This window comes from Homalodisca vitripennis, chromosome 1 (assembly GCF_021130785.1).
Source record: "Homalodisca vitripennis isolate AUS2020 chromosome 1, UT_GWSS_2.1, whole genome shotgun sequence".
Taxonomy (NCBI): domain Eukaryota; kingdom Metazoa; phylum Arthropoda; class Insecta; order Hemiptera; family Cicadellidae; genus Homalodisca; species Homalodisca vitripennis.
In genome coordinates, this window is record NC_060207.1 from 36,255,363 (window position 1) to 36,270,648 (window position 15,286).

At 33.5% G+C, this 15,286-nt stretch overlaps 1 protein-coding gene across 1 annotated transcript; it reads left to right on the forward strand.

Moving 5' to 3' along the window:
• The first annotated feature begins 240 nt into the window (after nt 1–240).
• Nucleotides 241–13,862, forward strand: LOC124359798 (EARP-interacting protein homolog). The gene is made up of 6 exons (XM_046812843.1): nt 241–614; nt 4,575–4,709; nt 6,858–7,070; nt 7,601–7,724; nt 12,197–12,347; nt 13,441–13,862. The coding sequence occupies exons 1-6, from the start codon at nt 567–569 to the stop codon at nt 13,856–13,858; spliced, it is 1,089 nt and encodes a 362-aa protein (XP_046668799.1). The 5' UTR covers nt 241–566; the 3' UTR covers nt 13,859–13,862.
• The last annotated feature ends 1,424 nt before the right edge of the window (nt 13,863–15,286 follow it).

Here is a 15,286-nt window from a genome sequence, read left to right on the forward strand (position 1 = left end):
AATAACATATATAATATTAGGTGTTTTATTATTACCAGGATAATATACTCATTATAACATGTTTCAAACAGTAATATTTTTATAACTGTTCCTATCGTTTGCAGTTGTCACAATCACAAGGGTAGAACCTATTTTTGTTAGATGAAAATGTTATCTTATAACTATCGGCTCTCTTTGCCTCACGTTCGTTTATGGAAAAAAGAACGACACCGCAGTCATCTAGACGTGTGTGGTGTGTAAATAAAAAAAAAACACAATCTGACAGCAGGTCGAGATAAAAACATGTCATGGTTATATTAATTTTTTAAGGATTGTAGTCAAAACAATTCGGATGCGTGTGGAAATAAAAGTAATTTTAGGATTGAAAACGAGTGGCCTTATGTAATTTATTGTTATTTCAGAGTGACAAAATATCAATATTCTCAGTTCTGCAGATTATTTGATTTAACCTTTCTAAGTATGGTATATCGCTAAAGAATAATGAAAAATTGGAAAATACCTCTTGAGATAGAAAGCCAATTTTGGAATTACCTAACAACAGAATTTGATTAGATCTCAGATTTGTGATGGAAGAAGAAAACAATCTTATAAGCTTATACGGATTGGAATTTCCGGTAAGTTCTTGGTACTAACTTAAGCCTACTTTTAAGACAATTTTCCAACTGATGTACTGTTCTATTATAAGGTAACTTTTTACTCTAGCCACTTCACCCATTTGTCAAAATTTCAACAATAAACAATTTTAGGGGAGTAGTACAATATATAGCCTAATGGAGGAAAGCCTTAATAATAACTGAAATGTCATTACAATAGTACTGATCCGAAATACCACCTGACCATCAGTACGGGCTTTACTGGCACCACCCTGCACTTCTGGCAATAAAAGTAAAACATCCTCGAGATGGTGCCTAAATTCAAGCTCAGGTCATGTGAGTGTTCAGTTTCTTTAATCTGATTGATGTCGGAAAAGTGGCCTATCCAGGGGCCAACGGGTGTACACAAGAAACAACATAATTAAAGTCAAATAAAATTAAAAATAAGAAATATAACTGTAAACAAGAAAGACAAATATAAATAAATAAAAATAATGGTCAACTCACAGAATATATAATGAAAAGGATGGTAGAGGACAATGGCTACCATATTTGTTACATAAAGAAAAGGATCATAACATTTTATGTCTAACTAAAAATGATGCAATATCTGAAATTTTCATTCTAACACTTAATCAAACAGCATGATAGAGCAGCCACTAAAAATAAGCAGTGTTAAACTGCCCATTGATTCCAACCACAGAAAGAAAAAATCCTCTGACACGAATTCTAACCTGGTTCATAAACTACTCCTAACCTGAACCAGCCTTTTAAAAAAAACCAAATTAATTTTATTATTTGAAGACAAATAGAACAGACAACTGGCATTCCAAAACAACAAACTATGGATGGCAATAGCTCATAAAAGAAAAAAAGATTTGTTTTTTCATGATTTGACTTGTAAAGTTGACATATCTCCGAAAGTAGACTGTGCAACCTAAGAATGATGGTTGTATTGTAGTATAGTAGACGGTGTCTCAATAATGTGTAAACTAAAAAACATTGGTATTTATTGTGTTATAAATTTATGACATAATTTGCTAATTAAAAAAAGTCAGTGAAAACACATTGGTTAGTAGAGTGAAACGCCGCCTACCGCATCAGAATACGACGATCCAGTCAGAAATGGCAGCGCATAATGTACTTCACAATGTGTACCTAAAACAAGCCGCCATTTCTGATTGGATAAACCTTTTGAGATGCGGTTTGCGGCATTCAACTCTACTAAGTGAGCTCTTTCAAATGAGGTATCACTCGACCCATGCTTCAATTTAAGATTTCCATGTTTTCCTCTGTGGGCCGTCCCCCCATGGTTGGCATGTCATGGTAATAGCAAGGAAAAATAGTTTACATAGCCATATGACACTGTGCAAAGTTTATAGATGTTATCACCTATGGTTTTTAAAATATTAAGCCGTACCCATACTTTTCAAACACCCTGTATTATAGTAGGCTATGTATTGAAAATGTTTAGAAAGGTTTACCAAAATCGTCTTATACGTTTTTGAGGTCGACCATCCATAGATGTTTTTTGATTATTTGACATGTAAAATCGATATAGCTCCGAAAATAGATCTGGCCTAAGAACAAGGGTAGTAATATAATATAATAGACTTTGTATTGAAAGTGTATTCAAAGTTTTATCAAAATTGTCTTACATTTTTGAGGTTCAGGACAATTTATAAGGTTTCTCAGAATGTGTTAATTAGTATAGTTAAATGGAAGAAGATGCATATATTGATCCACACAACTCCCAGTCACTAGAGGAGTGCCCCAAGGCTCAGTGCTGGGCCCCTTCTTGTTCATCCTTTTTACTAATGACTTCTCAAGTTTCATCAGGGATGAAAATGTTGAACCCATAATGTACGCAGACGATACAACTCTTCTTTTTACACATAATACTGCACAAGAACTACACTCAGATATCCTATCATCAACAGATAAAGCACCGCAATACTGCCTTCAAAATGATTTGGCCATTAACCCCTTAAAAATAACACTGATAAATTTTAGCAGAAAATAGGAACAACTACCAACAATTCCAGAAATCACAGTAGAAAAAAATGCAAAACTTCTAGGTCTGATAATTGATGAGGAACTCTCCTGGAACAATCACATACATGACTTATCTAAAAAACTATCGTCCGGAATATATGTGGTGAAGAGGATGATATAGATAGGAGATCTAGAAATAGCTAAAACAACATAATATGCCGTGATTGAATCACATATAAGGTATGGATTGATCTCATGGGGAGGAACATCTGTAGGAAACCTTAATAAAATCCTGCTACTCCAGAAAAAGGCTGTTAGGGCACTCGCCGGACTAAACAACGTTGACAGCTGCAGGGAAGCTTTAAACGCCTTAAAGCTTCTAACAGTCCCAGCACTCTATATCCATGCTGTGGTTATGTTTACAAAGGACTTGGACCTTCCTAGGCAACTACAGTCTTCCTGCCCATTACACGACACAATACAGCAAGAAACCCTCATATATTGGCCGCAAAATTATCAACTCCCTACCAGATCATATAAAAACTGCTCTAAGTAAAAAACTAAAGAAAATACTCTGGGAATTTCTGGTACAACGACCAGTCTACTCAATTAAGGAATTCCTCGATCAACTAACCTGAAGAAAAACTAAAAATGTTACACACCAAGAATTCCTCTTTTATTATTTATTGTGACGCCATTGTATTTCTTAATGAAATTACAAATAAAGATGTTTGTCTATTGTCTGTTGTTCCGAAAATAATTGCTACAAATGGTGATTATTGAAAGAAAGAAACTTTATTTCTCCAAAATAAGTTACCACATTTACACCAGCATTACCAACAATAAGACTGGTAATACTTTTATTATAAAAGTACACTTAGTTGATTTAAAATCTATATTATTTTTTAGTATTTATCTTCACATTATTAAATTAATATATATTTTGTATGGGTTAAGTCCATGAACTAGGTCAGGATTTAGTTAGGAACTAGGTCCGGGTAGGAATTTGTCCTCGCTATGGATAGAATCTGTGGACAGTTTCATGTCTGTTACAAATACTGTTTACAGGTAAAACTATGCATGTCAGCAGCCAACAAGATGTAACAAGACCATGTGGACAAGGAAATATTACTCTGCGCTAGAAACGTAGTTCCACTTTTAATGTTCTTTAAATTCGTTATTTGCCATTTTTATCCTTTGTAACCTTATATTGTTTTATTCTGGAGACACAATAGCAATAGGTTAGTATAGCAAATTCGTATTTTGTCCCTATGGTTGTAATTTCACATTACCGCTCTTGATTTACTCTACTGTGCCCCTGTCCTATTAGCTCTTATAACATATTTAATCGCCAATCAGGACTTTAAACCAAAATTATATCTACTGTTCCCAATGGTAAATTATCATAAATAGGTGTTGATATTTCCAGTAAACCTCAGCACTTGACGCCAGCTGTGAATTTGTGGGAAGCCTGGTAATAAACTACCAATACTTCCAAGTATTGTATAGAGAAAATTATAGCAATTTACACTCTATCAGGGAATCAGCCAATACTGGCACATCACTTGTTCTCTTTAAAAGAATCCTTTTTATAAAGGATGCAAATTCTCAAACAACCTACCAGAAGAGCTCAAAACCATGAATAACAGACCACAGGAGGAGGGCAATCACCTGGTGCGACATAACTACCCATTCTACAGCTTCAAAGAATTCATAACATGGAGAGAGTGAAGATGAAGACTAAGTCTTGCTTTACATTACTATTTGTTGATATTGTGTCGTTAATTGTAAACTCTTGACTATTAATTTGTGTAAATTACCTAAACAATGAAGCTTTCTAAATTTGATGTTTTTGAAATCAAGAAATTTTGATTATGATTAATGATGTCTTGCCATTTGTAGTATACTGTATTAACGAAATTAGGCTATTTTGAAAACATAAATGTAAGTTGTCAGTCGTTTTCAAGCTTTATCTGCTTGTTTTAGAGCCGAGCAGTTTCAGCCCAAGTTGCTGAGACAGATGTAGTTCGTTTTCTGGTGGGAACACAAACCCTTAAGTTGGCTAATAATCAGGTCCACCTTGTAGAGTTAAATGATGATACAGGTGCAGTTAATACCAAGGTAAGTTAATTTTAATCATGATTAAGTTATAATAATTATGATTTCTCTTAAAAAATACATAAGCATCTAGTACAATTGATTTTTTTTATTTTGTTTGCAAACATTCAGAAGATTAATAATAAAATTAAATGAAACTGTCTTTATTTATTTGAGGTGAAGGTAGGGTTGTTGTAGCCCTCTCTACCTCAAGACAATATACAATATATAAAAGCAACACTAGTAACATTTACTTAAAGGTGAATATAATATACAAGTAGAAAAATATTTAAAATTAAGCTATTGAAACAAGAGTAATATAAAACAAATGCATAAAAAATTTAACTTACAGTTCAACAATCAAATTGATTCATTATAATTCGTTATTACAGGCAAGTTATGTAGTCCCACCCCTGAATGCATGACTTGTACACCAACTACAACGGAGGTAAAATTGCCAACCCGATGTTATTATAAAAGAGTCCCCTCTCTCCTGCCCACCTCTTAGCTCATGCGCTATGACTAACAGCTGTACTGTACAGTCTTCATGTATATTTTCTTACTATGGAACTCATAGATCATGTTTGTTGTTTTTAACAATGAACTCAAACTATTTTTGACTTATTAAGTCAGCTGTAGCGTTAAAATGACAATAAAGCGACACATAGCTGGAACAGCTTTCAACAAATGCTTAAGAAAAGTCGACCATGTGATTGTCACAATAACATAATGGTAATCATTACCTTTTAACCCTCCAAGTGCTGATCGAACCACTTTAAAGTGTTGGACATCATATTGCTTGGCATCCTTAAATGTTATTTTTTAAATACAAAAGTAAAAAAAATATTATTGTATCTTTTTCTCAAAAATAACTTAGTATGTAATATTTTACTTCTGATATGTATATCTTGTTGCTACAAAATTAGAGCTTGTAGATGGGGAGAGTAAAAAATATATAAAACAGCTTTTAAATTATATATATATATATATATATATATATATATATATATATATATATATATATAGACAGTGAAAATTACTTTAAAATAAACTATTTAAAAAATAATCTTGGTTGTAAATCTCAACCATCTGAAGCTATATATTTTGTACAGTACAAAATAAAATGAAACAAATTATAATATACAGAAAAATTATGTAGATTGTTGTTCAATGTTACATACATTAAGGTAATTGTAGTAATTTTTCGTCACCTTTTTGTAATATTCATTTCAATGTGAATTACTAATTTCATTTACACTGAATGGTGACAAATGTCAAAGAAATCCTGTTACCTTCATAATCCTTCCATTATAAAAAACAAACAATCAAAAACCGCTTTGACCTCTTAACAAGTCTATATGGATTCCCAATTGTCGTTTTGGTGTCTCTACATTTCCAGACACAGGTGCGTTGATTGTCATAGTTGTGAATTTTGTTATTGTTGTACGGTAGTTGTGAAGGTGGTGGTAGAGAGTCATCACCATCATCTAGATAGTATTTCAATACTTCAACATATTGCAGTATGTTCAATGTTCAATATGACTCATCAAGGTGCATCGCTGAACGAGTCGAAATAGAGTATTCTGTTGCTGTGTTTGATATAACACATTCTGGAGGCAAATTTAACTTGTCGCACTCTCAATCATATGTGGTGATTACAGACACAGAAGGATGTGATAGTATCACACACATTTTAATATCACTGAACAATGACAGTTTGGCAAACATGATTATTTACTCTGCCCCACCACATTGCAGCAATAGTGAATCCAATTTGGCATTGATGTTTTACCTTAATGTTAAATATAGTTCTATGTTTTGATTGAAATATTGACAGAATATGTAACTAAGAGATATATGTATTAAACTATAATTATGTGGGGATTTTAATTGAAACTAATGTGGGGGAAAAAGTAATTATATTAAGAAAAATTTACAATGATACCTAGAGTACAATTATTATCATAATGAACTAAACAGGAAATTAATGAAAATTGCAATTTGAAATAAATAACCTTCCCTGCAGAAATCACTAATGTTAGAATGTTAAGCATTTCAAACTTTGATGTGTAATATTCAATTTTAGTATTATTGGCTGAAACTTTTCAAATAAATTGCAAATGAAGGTGATATCTCTATTTACTAATACAACAGCTGTTTTAATTATTGAAGGTTTACCAACACGGAGATGGAGAAATTTGGTCACTAACATCATCACCGAGCGATGCTCACGTACTGTCAACATGTTACAACACAATTCAATACCCAGAAGGCAACTGTGTTATGCGCACAGCCCTGTGGAGACTACCAGAGTCTGATGACGATTGTGTTGCTTTGGAAAGGTTGTGCTCATTCGACACTGAACCGCATGGGGAAAATATTAAGGTGTCTATTAAACTAACATTGCAGTTTGTTCTCTGAGTATATAAGTCTTTTTCTACTTAGTGCTACAGACTGTAGTTAGTTTAATACATAGAAAATATAAAGCAACATTTTTCATGTACTGTATTCAAAGTTTAGCGTGAGTTGAGAGTAAAATTTCCTTATACTGTAACAAATGAATATGGCCAATACACACTTTTTGCAACAAATACTGTCATATAAAGCCAACATAGTGGTATTGAAGTCATTACAATTTTGAGATATGTTCCATATTTTTTCAGCAAAAAAATTTGTAATTTTGTTAAATTACTTAAAAGATTTTTTAAACTCTGGGATTAAAAATTATTGGCTAACATCTGTAACAAACTCGTGATTTAAAACTTTGAAGACATGTAAGATAGTATGAATATCTCGATAATTAAGTTACTCATATAATTCCCAATATTTAACTTAACAAAGAACTAATTAATTCTAGCATGTAGTGGAGGAAAGTGATTTGTAAACCGACTAAACTAATGGGAATGGCTATTAAGGTTACAGCTTTCAATCCCCTGGATGGGAAACAGGCAGCTACAGTTGTGGATAATAAGTTCCTGGTATGGGACTTGGGACAGGACAGTGCCCAGCTGATCTCTGTAGGGACGATGCAAGGCAAAGGTTTGTTTTTACTCTACTATCTCTTAACTTGAGCTGGCTGAAGGAAAATAATTTATTAAAAGTTGATAAGCTGTTGGCAATAATATGAATAATATTTACGTAGCAATTGCCATTCTTTTCTTGACAAAGAAAAGAGAACAATGGCTTACTGATAGAAATTAACTTAATAATGGCTCAAGCTGTTGAAATAATTCAAACATCATGTCCTGTATAGTTAAAGTTGAGTGTAATTTAGACATCTAAACATTAAAATGAATTGATTGTTTTTACAATTGAAGATCCCATTCATCCTACACTTCTGATACTCCAAATGAGTATTACCAGACCAGTAGAACTCTTTAAAAAATCAATTGCCAAAAATCAAATACCTACACAACACAGAAAAACTAATCCTGACATAAAAGAGCGGAAAGCAAGAATAATTACTTAGTCAAGATCACATGACATTTCCACACACTGTAAAAACTTACCTTACATGTCTCTGAAAAAATAAATTGTCAAGTGTTTTCGATGCTAAAAAATCTAGTTATTGGATGAAATACTCTGGCATTCTAACAAATAAGATTTCTTCATTCTAAAGGTATACAGATAACTTATACCTATATTTACCTGTAACCTTGCAGAACTTTGTAGTAATAACAACACAGATGAGTGGAAAGAACAGGATATGGAAGCTCTTTTTATAAATCTACTCTGATCGACTCAGGAAACTTTGAAACCTTCCTGTACAGCGTTTAGAGAATAAGTGGCATAGGGGAATTTTAAGTCCTAACTTCATTTCCATATTAAGGCATTTTTAATTAAATTTCATAGCCTTAATTGTGATATATATGTAACCTATGTCTCTATTACACTCAATGGTAGCATACTAAAGATGGCTTTGGATCAAGGATCTGTAAAGCATAAGATAAGAATCTTTCTTACTGAAAAATTGAGTGATTCACATCATATAAGACTCAAGCTCTCCTTAACTTTTGAAACAATACTGCTTATGTTTTCAGAGTAGATCTATAAAATACCAAAAGGGGCATCTTATAACCTAAGCATGTTAGCCAAAAACAAGGGGCTTTTTACCCTCCCCACCAAGTAAAAAGAGAGGTCCGGTACATTCCAGCTCTTTCAAGAAGCTTAATTGCTGTAACTTACCAATGAGCTCCCTGTAAGATATTTCTCCTTTGGCCAGTGTGCCTACGGCTTGTGTTCTCTCTAATCCACCAGCTCATCACAGTAATAAACTATGTGTTCAGCCGTCTCCTTGTACTGCCCCCACACAGTGTAGTACCACACAGGATCTCTGTCAAAGAAACCCATCCTGTTAAGGTGCCACCTTATTTTGTTGGCCAGTGGTTGGGCCGTTAGCCATACCGAGCCTTCTTCCTGATCTTAGATTCATCTGGTCATGTTTCTGGAACCTAATCTAGTTTCTTGTTTTCTCATGTCTTGAAAGCTTTTTGTTTAAGTTTTTATCCAGTTTATTAAGACCTTCTGCCTTTTAGTTCCAGCATGAGTACCCTTAACTAACTCTCTTAACTTCCAGACTCTATAGAGTGAACTTGCCTGTTGAAGAAGTGTGGGAAAGAGGAGTTTCATTTCAACGTTTTAGTTTTTTTAATCACAATACAGGCCAGAAATCTTGTGTAATACCAAGGAATCTTTGGTTAGTTTAAAATTTTCCTGTCAAAGTTATTGTTCGTCTTTGCCAGATTTTTAGGAATTTTCAGTGGGCACACAATCAAAAACATTTTGTATTCCTATGCTTTGTTCTTAAAAGTAAATTTGTGAGTTGTATATATTTTTTTATTTGGAATAAATTTGTATATTTTAGATTTATATTTGAGTGAGTATAGTAAGTGTTGTGCTGTCCTAAATGTGGAAAAAGTAAACAAAAATAGGTTGTTTCTCTAAAAAACAGTGAATGTCTTTGTAAGTTATTTTAATTATTATTTTACTATTCTGTAGCTTTTGTGGAAAAATATGATTTAATTAATTTCATGTATTTATTATTAACATATGCTTGCAAAATCCCTAAAAAAACATGTAGCTACAGGTGAATATAGGGAGGATTAATGAGGCTTTTTGTTTAATTTTCAGCTATCCTGATAGTATTACTGCACAAATCCTAGGTCTACAAAGAATCTAGTAATAATTGTCTCTTTTTATCTAATCTATTTTACATGTTAGTCACGCTTTAACTTCTCAGTGGTCTGTTATCGAGCATAATGTCAAGAATTTGCAATACACACATTACTACATATTAAACATAAACATTTATATTACCTACACATAAGCTAAAATTAATTATCTTATTTATTATAAATCTTTTTTCAATTCATTTTGAGTCGTCATAACATTCACCAAAATGGCTTTAATATTTTTACAAATATACAGTATGGTAAAAAAGTCCCGGAACGGTTTAATATATTTTTTACCAATATAGATAAAGTAATGAGACTTGGTATATCAATAATAGCCATAAATGTCTAGTTTTTTAAGGTATTAAAACTTTTTTATCCCTTATGGGGGACGGCCCACGAGGAGTCAGACAAAATTCTTAAATAGCAGCATAGGTCGAGTTTTATATCAAATTAAAGGTCTTAGTTAGTAGAACACATTGCCGCAAACCGGACCTCAAAAGGTTCACTCTAACTGAAATGGCGGCGTTTTAAAGTTATTCGTCATTTATCCAAATAAGTCATTCTCTTACATTAAGATAACATTAATTTAATAATTAGAATTGAAAATTTAGTACTTACAGTTATAGAAAGTGTTCAAAATGTTGTCCAAGTTTCTCTTGGCAATAGCCCAATCTGTGGTAGAAGCCTTCAATAACTTTTTGAATCATCTCAGGAGGTATTTGATGAGTTTCCTCTGAATTAGTTCTTCTGTGTTGGCAGGCTTAGTTAAAAAACCCCTTTGTTTTAAATAACCCCATAAAAAGAAATCAAGAGGATTTAGATCAGGTGATCTAGGTGGCCACTCTATTGCTCCCCTACGTCCTATCCAACGATTGCGAAATTCTCTGTCAAGCAGCGCTCGTACTTGTAAAGCATAATGAGGTGGTGCACCATCCTGTTGAAACCATACTGTGTTATAACTTCGACCCAACACAGCACGTAAAGCCGGTATAATGGTTTCTCTCAACATCAATTCATATGTCACCCCATTCAAATTTCCATTGATTATGAAAGGTCCAACAATATGATTGCCAACAATCCCAGCCCACACGTTAACTTTTTCAGGTTTCTGGGTATGGCTTTCCCTCATCCAGTGAGGATTTTCGTCGCTCCAATAACGACAGTTATGCCTACTTACATCGCCATGAAGTGTAAAGGTAGCTTCGTCTGAAAATACAACTTTTGCTAAGAAATTTCGATCTTGTACATATCTATTCATCATTGTCTCACAAAATTCCACTCTTCTGTCGAAATCGTCTTCCGAAAGCTCCTGGACCAATCTGACCTTATACGGGTAATAGTGGTTTTGTTTTAAAACGTTTAACACTGAAACATGGCTTATTCTGTGATTAGTTGCTGCAGTTCTTGTTGATGTGTGTGGCTCTTCGATGAAACTTTGTAATACTTCTATGGATGTATTTTCGTCAGTAGCAGATAAAGGTCTACCACTTCTTGGACGGTCTTTAACATTGCCGGTATCTAGAAATCGTTGGACTGTTCTACAGACGGTAGACTTTGATATTGGTGGCCGGTCCGGAAATGTGTCATTAAATAAATGCACAACTTCGTCATATGATCGTACACGGTCACCATACCCCCTCATCATAAGCAGGTTTATTGTCTCAGTCAGAGACATCCCTATCACAAGATTCACAACTAGTCACTGTTAACAATTAAATTAAACCCAATCTACACTTTACAAATCATAACTTAAGATCGACTTTGTAACAGCTCATGAGGAAAATTAAGTTTCCTGTCTAAACGCATTCTACCCTCAGAATGATAAGATACACAGTTAATGACCCTGCAGTTGGACTTTCAACAGGAACTTTCAAAAACAACTTTCATTGAATAGAAAGGATGTAAACACTAATGAGTTTTCAAGACCAATACACTATCCCAGAAATCCCATTGTTGCAATGAATGTTGCCAACACAGAAGAACTAATTCATCGCATCACAGATAAATGACGAATAACTTTAAAACGCCGCCATTTCAGTTAGAGTGAACCTTTTGAGGTCCGGTTTGCGGCAATGTGTTCTACTAACTAAGATCTTTAATTTGATATAAAACTCGACCTATGCTGCTATTTAAGAATTTTGTCTGACTCCTCGTGGGCCGTCCCCCATAAGGGATAAAAAAGTTTTAATACCTTAAAAAACTAGACATTTATGGCTATTATTGATATACTAAGTCTCATTACTTTATCTATATTGGTAAAAAATATATTAAACCGTTCCGGGACTTTTTTACCATACTGTATGTACTTGTACATAAATAAATAAAATGAAATTTCAGGCAATCCGAAGCTAACAACAGGCAAGTGGAACCCTCAACACAGTGGTCTACAGTTCACAACTGCCAGTGACTGTTCTGTGCGCGGCTGGGACCTGAGGGCTGGCAATAAACAAGCCTGGGTTATAGAAAATGCTCATGCCCAACTAGTCAGGTACTCTTGATTATTAGAGGTGCTACAGATTATGAAAAGCTAAATGTTATCAAATTCAATGGAAAACTTTGATAGAGCATCGAAGAGAACAGGATTTTTCTGGACATTTGTCATAATTTAGTGAAATAAGAAATCAATAGCACAAGTACACTGAAACACAAGTACATTTATCTAGGAACAACAGGACATGTCCAAAACCTTCTGTTCCCTTCACAATTCTTCCGTTGTCAAAACAAACTTTTAACAAAGAATATATAATTACTTAGAACTCATGGCTTTGCATGTGCCCAATTGAATAACAGGTACATCATAGGCATATTCTTTTTAAATGGTACAGTTATCACTCCTGAAAAGAATTGACACTATAAAATACTTTGCAATCTCCTAATTCGTTTCAGAATAAGTTAAAGTTTGAAGAGCAATGTTTTAGAGCACTGAAGTCAGAGAGTGAAACAGTTTTTATCAATACCAATGAAATACCCAAATTTCTCTGTAACATTCCATAATATTTGAATTAATAGCTTCAACAATACCAGTAACATAAAACAAACTATATATACCAAGTCCATAGTAATCTTGGTGAAAGCACTTATGATGTAGTATATGGAGTCCTATGACAATTTGAATAGGAAATAAACAGTTCTGAAAGCTTAATAGAATGTTATGTCTCATTGATATGTCTTTTTAACATATTGATTGCAGTGACACATTACTACTGTACCGGCTGTCCTCAAGTCGGAACATGACTAGTTTTAGTGAATGTGTTAAACAAAGACAATATTTTATTCTATTCTGTGACATTTTTGAAAAGTTTGTTTCGTACAAAATGTCTATATTTTTACTCTGCCAAAACATATTCACTTTAAACATTTATTTTGACTTGAAAAACCTAATATTTCAATTGTTTAGAGCTAGATGTATTTTTTTTGTAAAAAGAGTAAATATTGCAAGAGTAAATAATAGGAGACATCAATTCAGATTGCTTGGACTTCACTGACTTAATAATGTAACTATGAAGCATGTTATGACCAAATTTGTAACATTTGTGTGACAATTATCTCAAAGAACAAATTTGAATTCTTGCTGTTTATAGAGATCTGGACTTCAATCCAAACAGACAGTACTATTTAGGGACCTGTGGTGACGATGGATGCAGCAAATTTTGGGATTTCCGAAAACCTGGGGAGGCAATCATAAGTCGGTCCGACCACTCACATTGGGTATGGTGCCTCCGGTACAATCACTTTCATGACCAACTGGTGGTGACATCCAGTAGCGACTGTGTTGTGCTGCTAACAAGCGTGGCTTCTATCGCATCTGAGCCTATCGACGATGATACCAAGGTGAGAATGGAAGATGGTGTCCTTGCCACTTATGACCAGCATGAAGATTCTGTATATTGTGTTGAATGGTCTTCAGCTGATCCTTGGTGTTTCGCTTCGCTCAGCTATGATGGCAGACTCCTCCTCAACAGGGTGCCTAAATCTCATAAATATAACATTTTAATATAGTCCATTTGCTGTATCCTTATTTCCTCTCTTTCTCCTCATACAATACTCAAAGAAGTAAATCACCGAGTGATGCTCAAGTGATGTCATCATGTTACAACACAATTCAATAACCAGAACACAACTGTGTTATGCGTACGGGTCTGTGGAGACTACCAGACAAGAGGTTGATGACGACTTTGTTGCTTTGGAAAGGTTGTACTCATTTGACACTGAGCCGCATGAGTAAAATATTAATGTGTTCCTTAAAATAACATTGCAGTTTATTCTTGGGTTATCTAAATAGTTTTATAGTTAATGTAAACTACAGTAAGTTTATTATGTAGAAAAACTAAACATTTTTTCAAATACAGTAGCCAATTTAGAGTTGTGTATGAATAGAGAATAAAATTAGTTTGCTTATGCTATAACAAGTAAAAATGGCCAATTTTAATACTTTACTACTGCATATTTTTTTTTGTAGAATATCGTATAATTGTAAATATATAATCCAACAAAAATAAAAACTGCCTTAGACAATCATAATATGTTGTATGTATTTAAACCTGCATTATAAATAATTATACAAATGTAAATATATAACAAAACATAGCTCTGCCTAGTTGCACCAAGAAGTGCTTTGAGTAATAGATAAAATTGTAGAGTGATTAAAGTCAAGATTTATTCAAAACCACTAATTCGGACTAAACACAAATAACTAACAGGATGTATAGCCTGAGTACACATTCAGCTAAACTATGTGACGTTTTGATAACATGTGGGATCTGTGCGTATTGATTCTTATATTTTTAACTTGCTTGATAATAATAAAGTCAGGGTGTTCTAGATAAGTGCTGTGTAACACGTGATACATGTCATTGACTCTAAGATTATTTGATACTTGCTTGATAATAATAAACTCAGGGTGTTCTAGATAAGTGCTGTGTAACACATGATACATGTCATTGACTCTAAGATTATTTGATACTTGCTTGATAATAATAAACTCAGGGTGTTCTAGATAAGTGCTGTGTAACACGTGATACATGTCATTGACTCTTAAGATTATTTGATACTTGCTTGATAATAATAAACTCAGGGTGTTCTAGATAAGTGCTGTGTAACACGTGATACATGTCATTGACTCTAAGATTATTTGATACTTGCTTGATAATAATAAACTCAGGGTGTTCTAGATAAGTGCTGTGTAACACGTGATACATGTCATTGACTCTAAGATTATTTGATACTTGCTTGATAATAATAAACTCAGGGTGTTCTAGATAAGTGCTGTGTAACACGTGATACATGTCATTGACTCTAAGATTATTTGATACTTGCTTGATAATAATAAAGTCAGGGTGTTCTAGATAAGTGCTGTGTAACACGTGATACATGTCATTGACTCTAAGATTATTTGATACTTGCTTGATAATAATAAACTCAGGGTGT

Bases quoted from the DNA above. Each gene is read 5' to 3' on its own strand.
- LOC124359798 (XM_046812843.1), top strand. From the start codon at position 567: ATGGAAGAAGAAAACAATCTTATAAGCTTATACGGATTGGAATTTCCG. The intron at 615-4,574 runs GTAAGTTCTTGG...TGCTTGTTTTAG, and splicing joins TATACGGATTGGAATTTCCG to AGCCGAGCAGTTTCAGCCCA. The intron at 7,725-12,196 runs GTTTGTTTTTAC...ATGAAATTTCAG, and splicing joins AGGGACGATGCAAGGCAAAG to GCAATCCGAAGCTAACAACA.